Source organism: Muscardinus avellanarius, assembly GCF_963383645.1.
Source record: "Muscardinus avellanarius genome assembly, chromosome: 10".
Taxonomy (NCBI): Eukaryota; Metazoa; Chordata; class Mammalia; order Rodentia; family Gliridae; genus Muscardinus; species Muscardinus avellanarius.
The window spans coordinates 53,383,192-53,406,442 of NC_137796.1; the positions used below are offsets into that span (position 1 = coordinate 53,383,192).

Here is a 23,251-nt window from a genome sequence, read left to right on the forward strand (position 1 = left end):
GGGGTGTCCCTCTGGGGATGAGCCAGCATGAGGGACTGGGCTGGGAAAGACACAGAGCCAAGCCAGAGGGGGGCAGGGGTTACCTTTAATGCTGCATTTGTGCCAATCCCCCATGATGCCCTGTCCCTGAGTATCCTTGCCCACCCCCCCTGCAGGTGGGCACAGGGCTCCACCCCCTGGGGTCCAAAGGAATAAATTAAGTGTCCCCCCTCCCCCCCTCCCCAATAAATAGTGAGTATCCTGCCCAGGGCCTCCCCCACCTTTGGGCATGGCAGGCTGGGGCGGGGCCTGGGACGCTACATTCATGGCTGCCCAGGCGGGCGGTGGTGGGCAGGCCTCAGTGGGAGCCATGGGCCCCACAAAGGGGCACCGTGTTGTCCTGGCTCTGCCCCTCCATGTCCATGTCCAGCAGCGTAGGCTGCGTCGTGGGAGGCTCAGGGCTCTCTGGAGTGTCAGGCCTGCTGGGAGGCGAGATGGTGAGTGTCCGGCCGAAGGAGACCAGTTTCCAGGGGTCCAGGCGGGGGCGGCTGGCAGCCGGCCGGGGTCTTGGGGCGAAGGTCAGGGTGGTGGGACGGCCAGGGAACTCAGGGGGCCGGCGGCGGGTAGGGAACAGGGCCTGGGGGTCAGGCAGGCGGGGGAAGTCCAGGGGGTCTCGAGGGCCTGGGGAGAGAGGATCAGATGAGGTAAATGGGGAGGGGAGGGGTATTTCAAAGCCAGAAACTTTTACATCAACAGTGGAATTTCTGGCTTTTCTTGAAAAATCTTCAAATGCTGGGCCCACTTTCTGGTGTATTACCGTGGGCCACAGCCCTGCAGGGCTGGGACCTTGCTGCGAGACCCACCCTCCTGCACACAGCTCAGCATGTGAACTGCATTCTAGGCGTGTGCCTTAGCCCTTGAGAGGTGGCTTCTTAGGAGCCCCCTAGCTAAAGCCCTGTCCCTCTAACTCCGGCAGGGTTCAGGTAGACAGATCTTGGGAGGCCTTTGGTATGACTGTTTCCAAATGGGAATCCAAACAGCACCTCACTCCCCAGGAAAGGATTAAAAGGCAGCAGCTGTCAGGAAGCAGGCTGCACAGTGCCTGGGAGAGGCACTTGAGGCCTGTCCCCTACCCCCTCTGCAGAGAGGGTAGTTCTCCTTACAGCCATTAGCAGTTAAGGTCACTGGCCTGGCCCAGGAGGCATTAGTCTGCCACCTAGTTCTTCCCTTATCCGCTACCCCAACCCAAATGCCTCGGGCGGCGAGGGGCAGGGGGAGGAGGCGCCCTCTCCCACGCAGGAGGCTGCCGCCTGGGGTCTCAACGTGGGGTCTGGGTCCTCACTCACCCGGTCCGTGGCCGCCGGACTCGGGCGGCCCCCGCTGCCCCAGCGCCCCGTCCGACGGCGTCCTCCGGTGTCCACGGCTCACGGCGCGCGCGGCCGTGACGTGGGTGGGCGTGAGCGACTGGCGGGGGTCCTTCTTGAAGCTCTCCAGCTCCAGATCCACCAGCGGGTTGGTGCTGGGGGAGGGCGCGGGCGGGGAGGGCGGCGCGGGCGGCGCCTCGTCGCTGTCGGAGCGCAGCAGCGAGCGCGTGGAGTTGCAGTCGGACGCGGACGAGAGCGACACGAGGGTGGCGGAGGGCGGCAGGCCGGGGCCGGGACCCGCGTCGTCGCGGCGGCCCGGGGGGCGCCCGGGCGGGCTGAGGCCGCGGGGGAAGCGGCCGGCGCGGGGGAAGAAGAGGCCGTCGAGCCAGCGCCGCTGCTCCTCGCCGTCGGCCGCGCGCGCCTCGGCCACGTCGGCGCCCAGGCCCACGGCGCCCAGCAGCGAGGCGCAGCCCAGCAGCGCCAGGTCGCAGCGCCGCCGCGCGCCGTGCCCGGGCCGCGCGGGGGGCGCGGGGGGCGCCGGCTCCCAGGAGCCCGCGCCCGGGGAGTGCTCGGCCGGCAGCGGCACGGTGAGGTAGGACGGGGTGCTGTACGGGGAGGGGGGCACGCTGCCGCCCCCGTCTGCCTCGGCGAACTCCTCTGCAACCAGACACCGGCGAGGGCGGGCGTCACTCACCGCGCCCCAAGGGCTCCCCCAATCCAAACCCAGACCCCACCAGCCTCTCTCCGAACCCGAACCCTCTGACCCCAAAGGCTCAGGGTGGGGTCCTCCTCAGCCTGGGCTGACCCCAGCCCCAGGACCCACTGCCCACCCTGGGGCCGCACGCCCCTTTCCTTGGGCTGTGCTCCTCTGGCCAGCTCGTCGCCCTGTCCTCCCTTCCAGAAGCACCCCCGCGCTCTTACCCATCTCGTTGAGGCTGGCGAAGCCGGGGGCGATGGGGGTGTGTTTGGGAGACTTGCCTAGGTTGGGGGCGCTTGATGACCATTGCTTGCTTCCTTCCCCCAGGGTCTTGAGCCTGCAGGAAGCACAGGGTCGGCTGGGTCAGCCCTGGGGCCGCCCTGGGGCTGGGGTGGCACAGGGCAGGTGGGCATCCAGCCCCAGTACCTCTCCTCTCCTCCAACCCGTTCCTTCTGCAGAGTGGAGCTGGGCCCCCACGTCCGGCCCTTCTTCTTGCCCCCAACCAGTTCTTCCTTCTTTGGGGGGCCACTGCGACCCCATGTCCCACTGCCACCGCTGCTGCCGCCACCACCACAGTCCACAGGAGTCACTGGGTCAAGAAAAGCCGTATGGTTACAGGGTCCTGGAGTGTGTCCTCACCCTGAGCCTTCCATGGATCATTCCCAGGGCGAGGGACACGCTCTCCTCTGCTCCTGCAGCACTCTGAAGAGGCCTGGCTGTGCTGTTGGCTGGTGTGGCTGGGCCTGCCACAGTGACCCCTGACCCACACAGCACAGGTGTCTGAGCAGGGGCTGTGACGGCAGGCTGGGGAGAGCGTGAGAGCAGCCCCGAAAGTCCCTTCCTCATACTCCAAGCCCTACCCAGCCATCGCCCCTCCCTGCCATGCCCTGGCCTCCCTGACTTTATTCCTCTCACAGCCAGAGGGAAAAGGCAAGTTTGATCACATTACTGCCTTGCTCCCAGCCCTCTAGGGCCGTCCTGATTAGGTCTAAAGTAAAACCCCACTGGGCGGCACACTCCTGTAATCCTAGTACTTGGGAGGCTAAGACAGGTCACAGGTTTAAGGCCAGCTGCAGCAACTTAGCAAGACCCTGTTTCAAAAAAATTAAAAATAAATTAAAAATAAGACTGGGGTTATAGCTCAGAGGTAGAACGCCCCTGGGTTCAATCCTCAGTACCAGAATAAATACACAAATAAACCCAACCAGGCTTGGTGGTGCACGCCTGTAATCCCAGTATTGGGAGGCTGAGTGAGAAGTATCATAGATTCACGGACAGCCTCAGCAATGTAGCCAGACCCTGTTTCAAAACAAAAAATAAAATAAAAATATGTGGGAGTATAGCCCTCAGAGGCAGAATGCTCCTGGGTTCAATCCCCAGTACCACACACACAACAACTACAAAAAGCCAAGAGGCTGACAGCATAGCTCAGTGGTAGAGTGTGTGTTTAGCGTGTGTGAGGCCCTGGGTTCAGTTCCAGCATGGAGGAAAACAACAAATTCCTTGCCCTGGCTCTCCAGGCCTTGCTTGGTCTGGCCCCTGGGAACCTCGACTACTCAGCCTATGCTCCCCCCAGCTGCCTCCTCCTGCCAAGTCAGTGGTCACGACCTGCTCCTCCCCTCTCCCTCCTCCCCTCCTCTCCCTCCTCCCCTCCTCTTCCTCCTCCCCTCCTTTCCCTCCTCCCATCCTCTCTCTCCTCTCTCTCCTCCCCTCCTCTCTCTCCTCCCCTCCTCTCCCTCCTCCCCTCCTCTTCCTCCTCCCCTCCTTTCCCTCCTCCCATCCTCTCTCTCCTCTCCTCCCCTCCTCTCCCTCCTCCCCTCCTCTTCTGTGTGCTGGACTCCTCTACCACTGAGCTACACCCCAGCCCTTTTTATTCTGAGACAGGGTCGCCCTAAACTGCTCCTGCCGCTTGAACTCACAATTCCCCTGCCTCAGCCTTCCGCATTACTGGAATTATGGTGTGGGACACTGCACCTGGCTTCAAACAAGCCGCCCTTCAAGGCTGCCGAGCGTGCCATGCTTGTTCCCAGCCTTCTGCCTTTGCTGTCCCCTCCGAGAGGGCCCTGTTCCCTCAGATCTGGGCATGTCTCACTCCTTACCCAGGTCAAACCTCCCCTCCTCGGCAGGCCTTCCGGGGTAAGATAGCAATCCTTCTCTAAGGCTAGCTGTGTCAACTTGACTGAGGTAAGGGATGCCCGATAGCTGCTAAAATATTACTTCTGGGTATGTGTGAGGGTGTTTATGGAAAATACTAGCATATGAATGGGGAGACAGTAAGGAAGGGTGCCCTCCCCAATGTGGGTGGGGATCAGCAGGCTGAACAGGACAAGGCAGAGGAAGCTGGGACATGCACCTTCTCTGCCCCAGGGCAGCAGCACCTCCAGTTCCTAGGCCTTTGGACTTGGACTGGGAACATGGCGCTGGTTTCCTGGGTTCCAGCTCTCAGTAGCAGCTGGTTGACTTCCCGGCTCCATGGTCCTGTGAGTCAATCCCTCATGGACACCCTTTCTATATAACACTGTATGGCTTACTGACTCTACCTCTGGAGAACCCGAATCTCTCTCTCTCTCTCTTTTGCTTGTGTGTGTGTGTGTGTGTGCGCGCGCGCGCGTGCTCGCTGGGGATTGAACTCAAGCCTTCACACATGCTAGGCACAGGGTCTATCACTGAGCTATACCTCTAACTCCAAAGTCTTCTCTTTTATTTCTGTTGCTAGCCACTAACAAAAATGATCTTGCTTAATTGCAAAGGATCTTGCCTGTCTTGTTCCCCGCTGACCCTGGTACCAAGTATATGCTCAGAGGTGTTTGTTGACTGACTGAAGGATTGGTCAGGACCTTAGAGATACTCACAGCGAATAGCCCTCAGCCTTGGGATGATGCTGGGGCTGGCGGGGGGGCTGGCCCCATCGGATCCTTTCCGCTTGTCCAGGGTGGGAGAGGCCTGGACTGTGATCTTATGCTCAAAGCCTGCAAAAAGGGATAGACATTTCTAAGCAAGCGGTTCCACAGTAACCACTGGGAAGTTTTCACTGTCGAATTATGACAGGAATGAGAGCAGGGGCACACCACATTGGTCATTCCTTAACACAGTGGTTCTCAAAGTGTGGTCCCCAGCCAGACTACAGCATAAACACCAGCTGGAAGCCTTTTGGAAATGCAAAATTTGGGGCTCTCCCTTAATTAGCATATTTGGGGGTAATAACTACTAGACTAAGAACCAAGAGCAAAGGACCGAGAGATGGTAGCCATCAACTATATGTGGCAAAGGAGCACTTGAGTTTAATCTTTACTTATCTAGTTGTAATTAATTTTAAAAAATGTTGTGTGTGTGATACTGGGGATTGAATCTAGGGGCAGTCTACCTTCAAGTTACACTCCCAGCCCTTTTTTACGGTAGTGGGGATGGAACCCAGGGGCGTTCTACCTCTGAGCTATGCCCCCAGCCCTATTTTTTTCTTTTTTCTTTTGAAAGAGGGTCTCACTGAGTTGCAGAGGGCCTCACTAAGTAGCTGAGGCTGTCCGTGAACCGCGATCCTCCTGTCTTAGTCTCCTGAATGCTGGGATTACTAGTGTGCGGCACCATGCCCAGCTCTCAGCCCTAGCATTTATTTCTTATTTTGAAACAGGGTTTCACTAAGTTGTGGAGGTTCTCAGTAAGTAACTGAGGCTGGCCACAAACTTGCGATCTTCCTGTCTCAGCCTCCAAAGTACTGGGATTCCAAGGGTGTGCCACCATGCCTGGCTCTGTGTGTGTGTGTGTGTGTGTGTGTGTGTGTGTGTGTGTGTGTGTTACTAGGGATGGAACTCAGGGGCCTTCTACCTCCAGGCTACACTCCCAGAACTATTTTATATTTTATTCAGAAATAGGGTCCTGCTAAGTTGCTGAGAGCCTCACTAAGTAGCTGAGGCTAGCTTTGAACCCACGTGATCTTCCTGTCTCAGCCTCCCAAGCACGGGGATTACAAGCAGCACCACCATATCTGGCTATTTTTTAAAATTAAATTAAACTTAATTTAATTTTTGCAGGTCTGGGGATGGAACCCAGGGGTATTCGACTTCCAAGCTACACCCCTTGCCCTATTTTTTATTCTTTATTTTGAAACAAGGTCTCACTAAGTTGCAGAGGGTCTCACTAAGTAGGTGAGGCTGTCCGGGAACCATGATCCTCCTCTCTCAGCCACCCGAATGCTGGGATTACAAGTATGTGCCAGCACACCAGGCCATTTTTTATTTTTTTGGTGGTACTGGGGTTCGTGGAAACCCTTCTACCTCCGGGCTACACTCCCAGACCTATTTTTATACTTTTTTATTTGGAAACAGGGTCTCTCAAGCCAGCAAGGCTGGCTTCAAACCTTCATGATCCTCCCGTCTCCGCCTCCCAAGCGCAGGGATTACAAGCGTGCACCACCACGCCCGGCTTTTTTTTTTGAAACAGAGTTTCACTAGGTTGACAAGAATCTCACTACTGGCGAGGCTGGCCACAAACCTGCAATCCTCCTGTATCAGCCCCCCAAGTACTAGGATTATAAGCATGAGCTACCACACCTGGCTTAATTAAAAAAATTTTAAAAAGATACTTAATTTGGTTATGGGAAACAGAAGTATGCTTTGAACAACCTTATGTGCAAATCTAGATTCTCAAACTCTCGTTTTATGAACTCTCAATCAAAGTAAAAAAGTTTCCAACTGGGAATGATGGCGCATGCATGCAATCCCAGTAGTTGGGAGGCTGAGACAGAAAGATGCCGGGCTCGAGGCCAGCTTCAGCAGTTTGGCAGGATACTGAGCAACTGAGTGAGTCCCTGTTTAAAAACAAAAAATAAAATGGGCCGGGGGTGTAGCTCTGTGATACAGTGCACCTGAATTCAATTTCCAGTCAAGAAAGAAAACAAAAAATACTAAAAAAATGTTACGAGATAGGACTATGTAGAAAACTACAAGGCGGGGCTTGTAATCCCAGCATTTGGGAGGCTGAGACCGGAGGATCACAGGTTCGCGGCCAGCCTCAGCTACTTAGTGAGGCCCTCTGCAACTTAGTAAGACCTCATACCAAAATAAAGAATAAAAAATAGGGCCAGGGATGTAGCTTGGAGGTAGAATGCCATTGGGTTCAATCCCCAGTACTGAAAAACAAAAACACTATAGAGGTGACTGTCCTTTTTTTTTTTTCTTTTCTTTTTTTGTGGGTCTGGGGATGGAACCCAGGGTCATTCGACCTTCGAGCTACACCCCCTGCCCTATCTTTTATTCTTTGAGACAGGGTCTCACTAAGTAGACGAGGCTGTCGGCGAACCGTGGTCCTCCAGTCTCAGCCTCCCAAATGCTGGGATTCCGAGCTACAAGCGTGCGCCACCACGCCTGGCTGAGGTGACTGTCCTAAAGATCAGGACAGGGCCTCCTCTGAGGTGGAGGCATAAGGAAAGGCCCTGGGCTCCCTGTGAGGGCCTCTGCTTTCATGGAGAGTGGCAAGATACCTCATTAAGCCCTGCAGGGTTTTTTTTGGGGGGGTTCATTTTCTAAATGTGGCATATTTAACAGTAAAACATCTTTAAAGGGGGCTGAGGTGTAGCTCAGTGGTAGGGCACTTGCCTAGCTTCCTAGTATGGCAAAAATAAAATAAAAGAGATACTAACACAGATGCAAGAAAAAGCATCCTAGCGCTTTCTCCCTGTCTGATTGTGGCAGCTGAGAATGAATAGGGGAAGACAAGGAAAAAAAAAAAAAGAGAGAGAGAGCTGGGCGTGGTGCACATGGTTGTAATCTCAGTACGTGGGAGGCTGAGACAGGAGGATCACAGGCAGGTGCATCCTTCTTCTGCAAGAAGACCCTGTTTCAAAAATCAAAATACAAAATAGGGCTGGGGTGTAGTGCGGAGGTAGAATGCCCGAGTTCAATCTCTATTACCACACACACAAAACGGAAGAGCTAAAGCCTGGCTGGGCTGCTCTGGCAGCCTCACGCGGCCCGCAGGGGCCGGGTAGTACCTGAGGGCAGGCTGATGTGGCTGCCGCCTTCCCGCAGCTTGAGCAGGCGGCTGCGCTTGAAGTTGCCCTTGCGTCTGCGGACCCGGGGTTTCTCCTGGCTCAGCTGGCACATGAGCAGGTGCAGCTCCCGCTCCACGATGTCCATTTCACGCTCTGCCAGCTCCTGCTCCCGCCGCCGCAGCTGCTCCTCCTGGAAGCGCTGCTCCTGCGCGGCACGCAGCAGCTCCTCCTCGCGGCTGCGCAGCTCCTGCGGGGAGGCCGAGGCCGGGAGCTTAGCCCCTGCGGGGAGGGGGGGTGCCGCACAGGACCCCAGCACGCGGGCTCACACTCCAGCTCACACTTCGCTAGCCAAGCTGGGCTGCAGGCGATTGCGTTAGCCCACAGGAAGGGGTGGCTGTCCTTTTCTTCCCCCCTCTCTCTCTCTCTCTCTAACCTTTTCCTCCTCTCTTTTTAAAGCCTTCGACTAAGCCGGGCGTGGTGGCGCACGCTTGTAATCCCCGCGCTTGGGAGGCGGAGACAGGAGGATCGCGCTGGTTCGGAGCCAGCCGCGCTGGCTTAAGAGACCCTGTTTCCAAATAAAAAATATAAAATAGGTCTGGGAGTGTAGCCCGTGGGAGTGTATCCCGGAGGTAGAAGGGCTTCCAGGAACCCCAGTACCACCAAAAAAAAAAAAAAAAAAAAAAAAAAAAAAAAAAAAAAATAAAGCCTTCGACTTGGACAATTCAGACATTAAAAATGCAGAAAATAGCACGCCTTCCCTGTAGCCATCGCTCAACCTCGACTTTATCGATTTTGCAAACCTCAGGTCCCCTTTCTCTCTTCTCCCCCTCTCATTTTTGCTAACTTTAAAGCCAATCCCAAGCGCCATGCAGTATCACCTGTAAGAACTTCAGTACAGGGTGTCTTTTCTTATTAATCCACCAACAGGAGGCTGTCTTTCCTTAATATGCAAAAAGACCCTGCATGGACCCAAAGGCTGGGGCTCAGGGGAGGGGTTCTGAGCTGGGAGGCGCCCGCCCGCCCCCGGCTGCACCTTCTCCTTGGTCCGCAAGTCGTCGAACATGTGCTGAATCTCCAGCTTCCAGTCTTCCTGCAGCGAGTGGAAGGACTCCAGCGGCATCTGGAACAGGGCCGACTGTTCGATGACTTCCAGCCGCTTCAAGATGCTGCCGAAGTCTGGCCGCCCGTGTGGGTCCGGGTCCCAGCACTCTGGGGTGGGAGGGGAGAGGACAGTGGTGGGTGGGGTCAGCAGTCACTCTGGGGGCAGTGTGCTCAGAGGAAGGGGCGTGGGGACTGTGGACAAACAGCTGCCATTGAGCTAAAGGGAAGGGCTCAAAGCCAGGCTCTGGCAGCATGTCATTGGTGAAGCCGAGGCTGGGAGGGCGCCAGGGGCCCCGGGAACCCCAGGCTGAGAGTCCTGTCAGGAGGCCGCCAGAGATCTGGGTCTGGCCAGGAGGAGGGTCTGGGGCGCCCCCGGTGGCTGTGCAGGGAACTGTCCATAGCCCAGTGTTCCAGAGCCTTCTGCCTCACTCCTGGGCACACTGGCACGGATGGGTGTGAAAGGAGGACTGGGCCCACGGGCCCCTGCCACCCCGAGCTGAGCCTACCCTCTCCACAGGGCCCTGGCTCACCCTCCAGGAGGCGGGCAAAGGGCTCGGGGCACGTGGAGGGGATGGGCAGCGTCAGCTTGTTCATAGCCACACCGTATGCCACGGCCAAGGCGTCGATTTCACGGTAGGGGACCTCACCCGTCAGCAGCTCCCAGAGCAGCACCCCGAAGCTGCAGGTAGGGGAGAGGGAGGGTGATGCTGCAGCCCCCCAATCCTCACCTACACCCCAGCCTGCCCCTGCCCCATGGGAGGCCTCCCTCACCCCACATCCAGCCCAGCAGGCGAGGCCATAGAACCCGGCAACCTCTGTGGGCCTGTTCTCAAAGGGATGGGATGGGGCTGGCTCTCTGTTGTCTCCCCTCACCCTACCGCTCTCCCTGCCTGGACAGTGACTTCAGCAGGTCACTGTACCCAGGAGGCAAATCCATCCTTTTTTTTTTTTTTTCTTCTTGCTATTGGATATCGAACCCGGGGTTATTTTTATTTCTGAGCTATACCTTCAACCCTTTATTTTTTAATTCTTAACATTCTAAGCCAGGCATGGTAGTGCACACTTGTAATCCCAGCATTTGGGAGGCTGAGACAGGAGGATCGAAGTTCGTGGACAGCCTCAGCTACTTAGTGAGGCCCCTTGCAACTCAGTGAGACCTTGTTTCAAAATTTAAAAAAGTAGGGCTGTGAGGGTAGCTCAGAGGTAGAATGTACCTGGGTTCCATCCCTAGTACTGAAAAACAAACATACAAACAAACAAACGCCTCTGACACCTCTGAAGCCAGGTGTGGTGGTGCACACCTGTAATCCCAGTAACTCGGAAACCAAGATAGGAGGATTGCAGGTTTGAAGACTGCCTCAGCAAGTAGCAAGACTCAGCAACCTAGCACAACCTTTTTCAAAACAAAACATAGCACAACCTTGTTTCAAAACAAACAAATAAAATAAAAACAGCTGGGGTGTAGCTCAGAGGTAGAATGTCTCTTGGGTTCAATCCCCATGCCCCCCAATTTTTTAAAACATGCCTCTAAATTGCCAAAAGTCTTGCTAAATTGCTGAGGCTGGCCTCAAATTTGAGGTCCACCTGTCTCAGTCTACCAAATACTGGGATTATAGGCACGCACCCCATGCTGGGCTCACAAAGTATCTAATATGTTGGCGTGCGTGTGTGTGTGAGTGTGTGTGTGTGTGTGTGTGTGTGTGTGTGTGTGTGTTACAAGGGATTGAATCCAAGGCCTTATGTATTCAAGGCAAGGATGCAACCACTGAGCTACATCTCGAGTTCAAGGTTTTTTTGCTTTTGTGTAGTACTGGGAATTAAACCCAGGGCCTCAGTTATGCTAACCAAGAGCTCTATCACTGAGTCACCATGTATCCCAGTACATGGAAGGCTGAGATAGGAGGATTACAAGTTTGAGACTAGCCTCAGCAACTTAGTGAGGTCCTCAGCAACTTTGCAAGACCCTGTCTCAAAATAAAAATAAAAAGGGCTGGGAGTAAGAACTCAGAGGTAGAATGTCTCTGAGTTCAATCCCCAGTACCAAAAAAAAAAAAAAAAAAAAAGTGTGTACGGTACTAGGGATTGAACCCAGAGGCATTCTACCTCTGAGCTGCACCCCTAGCCCTATTTTTTATTCTAATTTTTGAAGAAGTGTCTTACTAGGTTGACAAGTCTCACTACTTGCCAAGGCTGTCCTTGAATATGGAATCCTCTGTCTCAGCCTCCCAAGTACCCAGCTGAATTTTCATTTTAAATTTTGAGGCAGGGTATTTTAGGTTGCTGAGGCTGGCCCTGAACTCGACTCCTCTCATTTAGCCTGATCTTTGATGACCTCTGCAGCCTCACTTATAAACACTCAGACCCCAGTCCAACACCAGCTTCATCTTTTAGCCACTCTCAACAGTTGGGTGAGGCTGTTCTTCCTCCCCGGCCTCCGTAGGTGCCATTCCTTTGTCAGAGCATTCTTCCTTCTGTGGCCCCATGTGTTCCTCAGGTGTCAACTCAGGTGCCTGCTGCTGGGGAGATGTCCTTGATCACAGCCTGCGAAGCCAGGTGGCAGGCCCTCCTCTGTGCGCCCACGGAAGCCGCGGCACTTACCTCTGAAAACAAGGCAACGCTATCTTACACTTATAAAACACTTATTCCAGGCCAGGCACTGTGCTAAGCACTCTCGGCAGTCCTGGCAACAGCCCTGTAAGGCAGAAGGCACTAGTATGACCCCTATTTTATCCTGTGAGCAGGCACAGGTTCAGAGAGGTTGAGCTGCTTGCCCAAGGTCGCACAGCTGGTAAGGGGTCGAGCCACACTTGGAGTGGCTCTGCCTGACGCCCACCACAGTGCCCTGAGAGTGTGCAGTGCCTGCAGCCCTGCACGCCCACCTTCCCAGCACACTGAGCATCCCGACTGCCATTTTGTGCAGTTTCTAACACAGAGTAGGTCTTGTTCCCTCCCAATATCCACTCAAGCATTCATTTGACATATTATTAAGCACCTACTGTGTGCTGGGCACTTTAGGAACTAGAACAGGATGGACGTAACTGCTGCCCATGTGGCTGACAGCCCCCCTTCTCCCTTAGTGACAGCAAGGGGAATTAGAGCTGGGAATTAGCTGCCTCAAGTAATTTACCATTCTCCTTTGCAGCTAAAGAGGCCCCTGAGACTATGGATCTAGACGGCGGGGTGGAGGAGGGTGTGGTGAGCAGCTAGCTTCCACAAAGGGTCCTTAAGGAGAAGGGGTGCCCTTTCTCTTTTCTTCTTCCTACTGGTTGAATGTGGACATAAAATCTGAAGCTCAAGCAGCGGTTTTGGGTCATGAATTTGGGATGGAGATCACCCAAAGTATAGAAAAATAATTGGATAAGCCGGGTGAGGTGGCACACACTTGTAATCCCAGTATTTGGGAGGCTGAGGCAGGAGGATCACAGGCTTGGGGCCAGCCTCAGCTACTTAAGTGAGGCCCTCTGAAGCTTGGTAGAATCTTGTTTCAAAACAAAGAATTAAAAAAAAATAGGGCTGGGGGTGTAGCTCAGAGGTAGAATGTCCCTGGGTTCAATCTCTAGTATCATAAACCAACCAAACAAACAAACAAAAAAACTGGAGATGGTATGCTCCCCACTCTGCCATGTCCCTGGTACATGTAAAGATGCTCTGATTGTAACAGTGGCTGAGGAGTGCTGTTTACTGGCTGGGAGCCATGGATATTTAGTTTCTAAAAAGTATAGGAGAGTACCACACATGGAAGAAACATCTTGCCCCATGTCATCACCACCATACTGAAGGACCCAACATAGGAGGCACCCAGACCCTTAGCACTGGGGCACCACATCCTGGGTTACCGAGAACAAAACCCTTAGTCTTAGTCTTATTTGGGAGTTTCTCTGCCTAGCAGCTGAAATAGATGCTGGCTGTGACAAATGACTACCTGATAGATACAAAGCCAGCTGAAACTTCTCCAGGGGCTGCTCTGGGGAGAGCTTCCAAGGCTTCTCAGATTTTTTGTCTTTTCCCCAAACCCACTCGTTTGCTGCTTGGACAATCTGCAGTCTCAACTGGGGACTGATGGGACAGTCAGCGGGGAGCCCTGGGTTTGGCTCCAATCAAGGAGAAGGCCTGGGATGAAAAGCGTCTACCGCCACCGCCAACTCCCACGGCCCACAGAAGCAGCCTCCTCTCAAGCCTCCATCCACCACTCCTGTCCCCAGCATCCACTCTCCACTCCACACCAGGGGCACTCTTAAAATGCTAAACCAGGTCTGGTCATCCGTAATGCCTTCCCTAATGGCTTCCTACTGCCTTAGCAGAAAACCTGGGGTGGTCACTTACCCAGCCTGCAGCTCTCCGGAGCCCAGCCTCACAGGCTCCGGCCTATCTCTGGAACAAGCCACTGTTCTTTCTCACCTTAGAGCCTCTGCTGTGATACCCACACTTTACGTGGGTGGCTGTGTGTGTGTGTGTGTGTGTGTGTGTGTGTGTGGTACTGGGGGTTGAATGCAAGGGCACTGTATCTCGGAGCTACACCCCAGCCCCACCCACAGGCTTTCTACTTCTGAGCTATACCCCAGCTCTTTTTTAAAATTTGAAACAGGATTTCACTAAAGTTGCTAATGCCGGCTACAAACCTGAGATCATGTCTCAGCCTCCCAAGTACTACCATTACAGGTGTGTGCCACCATGCCTGCTTTTTTTTTTTTTTTTTACAATTTTCTTAACTTAAAACAGCTTTTATTCTTTTTATTTCTTGCTTTTTTTTCTTTTTTGGTACTGAAGATTGAGCCTGGAGGCATTCTACCTCTGAGCTACACCCCTAGCCCTATTTTTATTATTTATTTATTTATTTATTTATTGTACTGGGGATGGAACCCGGGGACTTTCTACTTTTGGGCTACACTCCCAAACCTATTTTATATTTTATTTTGAAACAGGGTCTCACTAAGTTGCTGAGAACCTAAGTAGCTGAGGCTGGCTTCGAACCTGCGTGATCCTCCTATCTCAGTCTCCCAATTATTTTTATTTTGAAACAGAGTCTTGCTAGATTGATGTGAGCCTCACTACTTTCTTTTTTCTTTTCTTTTCTTTTTTTGGCGGTATTAGGGATGGAACCCAGGGGAATTGTACCTCTGAGCTACACCCCGAGCCCTATTTTTTATTCTTTATTTTGAAACAGGGTCTCACTGTGTTGCAGCGAGGGCCTCATTAAGTAGCTGAGGCTGTCTGCAAGACGTGATCCTCCTGTCTCAGTCTCCCAAGTACTGGGATTACAAGCTTGTGCCACCAGACCTGGCAAGTTTCACTACTTTCGGAGGCTGTCCTTAAACCTGTGATCCTCCTGTCTCTGCCTCCCGAGTGCTGAGAATTAGAGGTGCATGCCACCACGCCTAGCTTCTTGCCTACTTTTTAAATGAGTCTCCTTGAGGGTAGGAACCCTATTCTGCTCAGCGCTGTGTCCTAGAACCCCACATGGCTGGCTGAATGTTTCTTCCTTGGCTGTGGGGCGAGTACTGGCTGTGTCCAAGGGCTGTTCAGTGCTGACGGGGTCCCAGATCTTATCTTTTTAAGTTTCTACTCTAGTTCAAGACACTCTGCAGTGGCCACCTCAGTTGCCGACTCAGGTAACTGCTTGGGGCCTGCCCTCCCACAGGGCCCTCACCCCCAAGCCCACTTCCCCGGGGGCGCGTAGCCCCATCTCTGAGCACCTCCAGACATCGCTGCTTTTGGAGAAGAGGGAGAGTCGGATAACCTCCGGGGCCATCCAGGCGTAGGTACCGGCGGCACTCATCTTGGTGGTCTTGTGCCACTCGCGGGCGAGGCCGAAGTCTGTGATCTTGAGCACCGTGTCTGCGAGGTTATGGTTCTCGATAGCCTCCAGGATAAGGACTGGGGGTAGGAAGAAAGGTGGGTCACCCAGACCTGTGGGCCACAGCGCTTGCCCTGGCCCTCTGCCAACGCTCTCTCCCTCGCTACGTGGAGCAGCTTGTCCTGTGCAGCTCCTCCAGCCTGGACTCCTTGCTGTCCCTTCATGCAGCTTGGGCCCAAAGCCCAGGCCTTGGCCTCCAACCAGCCCAGAAGCGGACACAGCAATCCATGAGCAGAGGGAGGAATGTGGTTTTCCTTCTGTCTGGTCTGCCCCGTCACCCATAGTCTCCTGCTGTCAGGGTCCCAACGCCACCCCTTTCTGTGGCCACACTCTTTGCCATGTGACAATGTAGCGCTTCCCACTGACAAGGAAGAGTGCGCTTTCCCATTCTTTGGGATGGTCACATGACTTGCTCTGGCCAAGAATGAGGCAGGTGTGATAGGGTGCTACTTCCCACGTAGGCCGTAAGAGACCTTGTGTGTGTTGGCCCTACAGAGCTTTGCCATCACTATGAAAACGGGCCTCAGCCAGCCTGCTGGTCTGAGAAAGATGAGAGCTACTTGGAGCAAAGGTTCTCCAGCTGAGCCCGGCTACGTGACCGTACCCTCCAGCTGGTACGTACATGGGCAGTAATAAGGCACTGACTTGGAATGGTTTATTATGCAGCATCATCCTAACAAAAATCTGACTGACACTCCCTCCAACATAGTAATTCTAGCTGACCTGCTGCCTCGAGTTATTACTAACAAGAATAGTCCTAGCTAGCATTTGTACTGGTCTAAATACTTCTTTTTTTTTTTCTTTTCCCGGTGGTACTGGGGTTCCTGGAAACCCTTCCTCCGGGCTATACTCCCAGACCTTTTATTATCATTATTATTATTATTATTATTATTATTATTATTATTATTATTATTTATTTGGAAAAAGGGTCACTTTAAGCCAGCGAGGCTGGCTTTGAATCTGTGATGCTCCAGTCTCTGCCTCCCAAGTGCGGGGATTACAAGTGTGCGCCACCACGCCCAGCTGACTATGTATTTCTTAAGGACTGACTCAGCCAGGCATGGAAGCACACACCTGTAATCTCAGTAGTTAGGAGGCAGGCAGGAGGATCTCAGGTTTGAGACCAGGCTTAGCAACATAGTGAGACTCTCAACCACCTAGTGAGACTCTGTTTCAAAACAAAAAATTAAGCTGGGTGTGGTGGCGCATATTTGTAATCCCAGTATTTGGGAGGCTGAGACAGGAGGATTGCAGGTTTGTGCCCAGCCTCAGCAACATAGGGAGATCCTGTTTTAAAATAATGAGTAAAAGCCGGGCGTGGTGGCGCACGCTTATAATCCCTGCGCTTGGGAGGCTGCGACAGGAGGATCACGCAGGTTCGAAGCCAGCCGCACTGGCTTAAGAGACCCTCTTTCCAAATAAAAATATAAAATAGGTGTGGGAGTGTAGCCCGGAGGTAGAAGGCCTCTGGGCTCCATCCCCAGTACCACCAATAAATAAATAAACAAATAAAATAATGAGTAAAAAATAGGGCTGTGGTTCAAAGGAAGAATGCCCCTGGGTTCAATCCTTAGTACAGCAATAAATAAATAAATAGATGGTCTGGAGGTATAGCTCAGAGGTAAATGCCACTGAGTTCAATCCCCAGTAACACACACACACACACACACACACACACACACACACACACACACACATTTGCTAGTAAACTGAGGTTCAGAAGTCATCTGGCCAAAAGCACATGGCTAGAAAAGGCAGGAGAGAGACTGGAACTAGTCCTGTCACTAGAGCCCAATGATTTCACTGCCGTGTTTTACTGCTCTGTCAAACAGTGCGGTGTGTTGCCTGGGTTTGAGTCTCGGCTCTGCCATTTATTAACTGCCTAACCTTGTATAATTTATTTCATCTTCTTAATACCAAGGTCTCTCCTCTGGTAAGTGAGGATGGTAAGAGAATTTACCTTCCAGGGATACAGTAGAGATTTATTGTCTGAAACAGTAAAAGTGTTAGCTATCATCATTGGCATGCAATTTCACCAAAGTTGTTTCTTGTTTTTCTACCTTTATCTTTTACCATCCCCAGCTACTTCCTCGGCCATAACAATGACAATGAGGCAATTCCATTCCTTGTGCCCATTTGGCAGATGAAGGAACTGAGGGTTAGAGAGATCAGCAGATTGCCAACATCACAGTTAGCATTCTGTCCGTTCTTTAAAGCCATGGAAGAAGCCGGGCGTGGTGGTGCACGCTTGTAATCCCCGCGCTTGGGAGGCTGAGACAGGAGGATCGCGCAGGTTCGAAGCCAGCCTCAGCTACTTAGTGAGGCTCTCAGCAACTTAGTGAGACCCTGTTTCTAAATAAAATATAAAATGGGTCTGGGAGTATATCCCAGAGGTAGAAAGCCTCTGGGTTCCACCCCCAGTACCACCAAAAAAAAAAAAAAAAAAAAAAGTCATGGAAGAAATTGAGTGTGGTGGCTCACACTTTAATCCCAATACTAGAGAGATGATATAGGAGGACCTCAGTTCCTGGCCAGCCTCAGCCACTTAGTGAGGCCCTCTGCAACTCAGTGAGACCCTGTTTCAAAATAAAGGATAAAAAATAGGGCTGGCAGCCCAGCATGGTGGCCCATGCTTGTAATCCCAGTACTTGGGAGGCTGAGGCTGAGACAGGAAGGATCACAGGTTTGCAGCCAGCCTTAGCTACTTAGTGAGGCCCTTTGCAACTTAGTGAGACCCTGTTTCAAAATAAAGAATAAAAAAATAAGGCTGGGGGTGTAGCTCAGATGTAAAATGCCCCTGGGTTCTATCCCCAGTACCATGAAAAAAAAAAAATTATGTCTGAGCGTGAGCCGCTGCTAGTTTCAGCTTCATAAAATAATGGCCAAGGCCCTCATCCTGTGTGACCTGGTCTCTGCCTGCCATTCTGATCTCTCTTTACACCTCTGCCTCAGCTCCTGCTGCAGCGCTGGTCTTGTTTCTCCTGAGACATGCTCATGCCCACCTCAGGACATTTGCTCTGATGCCCCCTTCCCCAGCTTTTTTTGGTTCAAGCCTTAGCTCAAATGTTGCCTTCCAGCTGGGCGTGGTGGTGCACACCTGTAATCCTAGTGGAAGTCTGAGAGAGGAGGATTACAGGAGGTTTGAGGCCAGCTTCCGTAATTTAGTGAGACTTGTTTCAAAAAATAAAAAATAAAAAAAAGCTGAGCGTTGTGGTGCACAATGGTAATCCCAGTACTCGGGAGGCTGAGACAGGAGGATCACAGTTTTGCAGCCAGTCTCAGATACTTACTGAGGCCCTCTGCAACTTAATAAGACCCTGTTTTAGAATAAAGAATAAAAAAAAAAAAAACAGGGCAGGGGGTGTAACTTGGAGGTAGAATACCTCTGGGTTCAATCCCCAGAACCACACACACAAAATATATATATGAACAATAAAATGTGGCTGAGGGTGTAGCTCAGAGGTAGCGCACCCCTGGGTCAGTCCCCAGCACCACAGGAAAACCAAACAAATGTTGCCTTCCCTCACTGCCTGAACTAAAGAGCTCCTTCTGCTTCACCCTTAATCTGACCTATTTCCAAAAGCACCTGGCACTCTCTGAAGTTTTGGTATCTATCCATCTACCCATTCACCTATGTGTTTATCACCTATCTATCATCTGTTCTCAATTACAAGAATATAAATTCCATATTGGAGGAGCAAATCTTGTTTATTCCTAGAATCCCAGAGTTGAGGACTGTGCCTCGTATACAGTAAGAAGAGATATTATTTGTGGTGCTGGGGACTGAACCCAGGGGCATTCTATCTTTTGGCTACACCTCCAGATTTATTTATTTATTTATTTATTTACTTATTTGTTTGTGGCACTGGGTATTGTTTTTTTTTTTAATTTTTTTTTTGGCGGGTCTGGGGGTGGAACCCAGGGGCATTCAACCTCTGAGCTACACCTCCTGCCCTATTTTTTTATCCTTTATTTTGAAACCGGGTCTCACTGAGTTGCAGAGGCCCTCACTAAGTAGCTGAGGCTGTCCGTGAACCGCGATCCTCTGGTCTCAGCCTCCCGAATGCTGGGATTACAAGCGTGCGCCACCACGCCTGGCTGGCACTGGGTATTGAACCCAGGGGCATTTTACCTCTGAGCTACACCCCCTATTTTATTTTTATTTTGAAAGAGTAGTGCTAGGCTGACAAAAGTCTCACTACTTGCTGAGGCTGTCCTCAAGCCTATAGTTCTCCTGTCTCAGCCTTCTAAGTACTGGGATTACAGGTGTGCACCACCATACTCTGCTTTTTTTTTTTTTTAAACAGGGTCTCAGTTACAGAGGGCCTCACTAAATAGGTGAGGCTGTCCACAAACCTTCAATCCTCTTATCTCAGCCTCCCAGGTACTGGGATTACCAGCATGTGCCACCACTCCTGGTGCTTAAGAATTATTGAGCCAATGAGCAAATGACACTGGACGAGGAGCTCCCTGGGGAAGGGGGCTGGGAAGCCACGTCCTGGAGGCCCTGTGTCCTCCGTCTCAGGCATGGAGCAGTCCCATCGTCCCAGGAGGAAGCCCTGGCCTTAAGAACTCCACCCTTTTGTAGGGTTGCAATGGTTACAAAAACACCTGGGAGCGTCCGCGGTCAGTCGGCAGGGTAGGGAAGGACCAAGAGCCAGCCTTCAAGCGGAGCATGCCAGTGGTCCTGCCGTCATTCTTCCGCTGCTGCAGAGGAGCTGGGGTGGAGCCGCACTGAGGGAGGGGCCACCTGCATGGCTGGGGCATGTTATGGGTACTCACAGCTATCTGTTGATTGTGTGAATGTCGGGCTGGGGAGGCCAGGATGACTCAGCCCCTCTGTTCTAGGGGCTCACAGCTGTAGTTGGCAGGGGAATGGCAACAAATGTAAAAGCAGCAGGATGGATTCAAACTAATTTGAAGATGTAGGACCACAGGAGTCAGGAACAGATGAGATGGGAGGGTTGAGGGCAAGTACCATGTGAGGGCAGAGAACACTGGGTATCTGGCTACAGATACTTTTTGCTAAGCACACAACCTGGCCTTGTAACACCAAGGAAAGAATGGAGACACGACTAGAAACACAGAAAGAGCCAGGTGTGGTGGTGCACGCCTGTAACCCCAGTACTTGGGAGGCTGAGACAGGAAGATCGCAGATTGGAGGCCAGGGCATGGTAACTTAACAGGCTTCTGTTTCAGTTCACGGACAGCCTCAGCTACTTAGCGAGGCCCTTTGCAACTCAGTGAGACCCTGTTCCAAAATTAAAAAGATTAAAAAAAAAATGGAACTGGGGTGTAGCTCGGAGCTAAAATGGCCCTGGGTTCTGGCCCCAGTACCGCCAAAAAAAAAAAAAAAAAAAAAAAAAAAAAAAAAAAAAAAAGAGGTAAAAGAGTAAATTAGAGTTAGAATGCCCCTGGGTTCAATCCCCAGTAACACACACACATACACACACCCTCATAAATGGGAAAACTAGGTAGAATTCAGCCCCTTGCCCCCTCCCTAGGATAAGCCTAGCCCACAACACTCCAGATCTGTGGAATGAATTAATAAATGAATGAATGAAATATGTAATTTATTAATACTGTCAGAGTAGAAGCCATGGTTGTCTCTGTTCCTTGGGCTCCTAGCAAATAAAAGGTACTCGATATTTGCTGAAGCCACAGGATGCTTCTTGATGTAGATGTTAAGTCCCAGGGACCTTCCCTTCGACCTGGCTCCTTTATTGCTATTGTTTTTATTATAATTATTGGTGTTGGGGAATTGAACCCAGGAGTGTTCTATCTCTAAGCGACACCTCCAACCCCATTTTAATTTTTGTATTAGGGACTGAACACAGGGGCATTCTATTTCTGAGCTAAAATTCCAGCCCTTTTTTATTTTATTTTATTGTGGTTCTGGAGATTGAACCCAGAGACATTCTACCTTCAAGCTAACCCCTAGACCTTCAAGCTAAGCCCTAGTCCAATTTTTATTTGGAAACAGAGTCCCACTAAGTTGAGCGGGTCTCACTAAATTGCTGAGGCTGGCTTTGAACCCTCAATCCTCTTGTCTCAGCCTCCCAAGTACTGGGATTACAGGTATGCACTACCTAGAGCTGGCCCATATATATATGAAATAATTCTATATATAAATTTTATATATAATTATATGTAATTATATATAATGCCTGTAATTATATATATATATATACATATATATATATAATTTATATATATATTAAAAAAATTTTTTTGCAGGTCTGCGGATGGACTCCAGGGGCATTCGACCTCCGAGCTACACCCCCTGCCCTATTTTTTATTCTTTATTTTGAAACCGGGTCTCACTGCGTTGCGGAGGGCCTCACTGAGTAGCTGAGGCTGTCCGCAAACCGCGATCCTCCGGTCTCGAATGCTGGGATTACAAGTGTGCACCACCATACCCAGCTCCCCATTATTGATTCCACTAACCAAACAACTCTGGAGAAGCTGTGATGGGCTAAGAAACCCAAAAGCTTTTACATAACCAGTTTTCTTCAGAGACCTAGGACTCCAGGAAATGGTTCTCAACTGGGGATGATTTTGCACCCCAGGTGACATATGGTGAATTCAGAGGCATTTTGGGTTGTCTAAACTGGAGAAGGGGGTGGGGAATGCAAATGGCATCCAGTTGGTTGAGGCCAAGAATGGTGCTAAACATCCTAAAATGCATGGAGCGGCCGCCCATAGCAATGACAGGACACAAATGCCAATAGGGCCAGGGTGAAGAAAATTGGACTCCACCCGCCCGGGTCTCTGTCTCTGCCAGGTGGACTCTGGTATCATGACAGGATGGTGAGCAGCATGAGGGCAGGTCCTGCAACTTACCTGACCACGGAGGGAACACAGGGCCTGTCACAGGGTTCGGGGTTACATATTTATTGAGCTATTGTGACTCTGTAGCCTGGGAGGCAGTACGGTCTTTCAACCTTTCTGAGCCTCTTTTTCTTCCCCTAATAGTGGCAAGACCGGCCTCACCTGGCCCTGAAAGTATACTGCTGCCCCTTCTTGCCCCAAGCACAGTGCCATCTGGTGCCCCTCACCCGGTTTATTCCCCACTACCTAGGCTGGCCTGCAGGGTTCTGCAGAAGGGTTTTGGGGAGAGGACACCACTTACTGTTGATGGACTTGAGGTCCCGGTGGATGATGGGCACCGGGGCATCATTGTGTAGGTAGTTCATGCCCCGGGCCACCTGCACAGCCCAGTTGACCAGTACATGAGGGGGCACCCGGCGACCTGCCAGCAACCTGCTCAGTGCGCCTCCACGAGCATACTCCATCACCAGGCAGAGGTGTGGGGGGCTCAGGCAGGCGCCCCTTAGGGCAATGATGTTGGGGTGCTGTAGGGCTCCAAAGAGCCGGGCCTCCTGGCGCACCTGCTCTGCTGTCACTGCCGGGTCCCGCTCTGGATCCAGCCGGGCGGCCTTGACCGCTACCTCCTGGCCGCGCCACAGGGCCCGATAGACTTTGCCAAAGCCCCCCACGCCGATGATCTCCTCCAGCTGCAACTCGTGGAAGGGGATCTCCTGGGGCAGCTGGAGGCCGGCGGGCGCGGCGGGTGCGGCCGGGGCCACGTAGTTGCTGGGGAAGACGCCCACACGGCCGCTGGGCAGCTGCCCGGTCCACCAGCCCTCATCGCCAGAAACCGCACAGTCCTGGGAAAGCACCTGGACGCGGTCGCCCCTCCGCAGGGTCAGCTCCTCGTCGCCCACCGCCTCGTAGTCGAACACTGCGGTCCAGACGGGCCCCGCGGGGCTTGAGCCCCACTCCTTGGCCGCCGCCCCCTCCTCCTCCTCCATGGGGGAGGGGCCGGGGGCTGCGGGGGCCGCTTCACACCGGCTGCCCGCGGGGTGCACAGGGCGGGCCCCGGAGGCCCGGGTGGGGGGCAGTCCCTGCGGCCCCCGGGGGGCTCCTGGGGGCCATGGCTGCGGAGGGGCCCCGCGGGAGCAAGAGAGGCCCCTTTACAAGGGCAGGGCTGTTCCCTCCGGTTCGGTGGTCCAGGAGCGGCTGGGAGGGGGGCGGCGGGTTCACCGGCGCCGCGCCGCCGTCAGGGCGCCGGGAGGGCCGGCGGGGGCCCCGGGGGCCGAGGGCGAGGGCAGCAGGCGGCCGCCCCTCCTCGCGCCTCTCAGCCCGCGCAGCTCCACCGGCGGCCCCCGGCTCCGCATCCTCGGCCACGGCGGGCGGGGCGGCGGGCCCGGGCGGCCCCCCGGGGGTGGCGCGCCCCTCGGCCTCCTCACGCGCGGGGCGGGCGGGCG

General features: G+C 52.9%; 1 protein-coding gene across 1 annotated transcript; it reads right to left on the bottom strand.

The window, feature by feature from the left end:
* Positions 1-337: 337 nt before the first annotated feature.
* MAP3K10 (mitogen-activated protein kinase kinase kinase 10) lies at positions 338-22,795 on the bottom strand (the record flags this gene model as incomplete). The annotated part of the gene is made up of 10 exons (XM_080704665.1): positions 338-660; positions 1,326-2,000; positions 2,265-2,377; positions 2,467-2,629; positions 4,893-5,009; positions 8,027-8,273; positions 9,060-9,235; positions 9,658-9,806; positions 14,821-15,001; positions 22,114-22,795. 10 exons carry the CDS (start codon positions 22,793-22,795, stop codon positions 338-340), a joined length of 2,826 nt encoding a protein of 941 aa, XP_080560791.1.
* Positions 22,796-23,251: the final 456 nt, after the last annotated feature.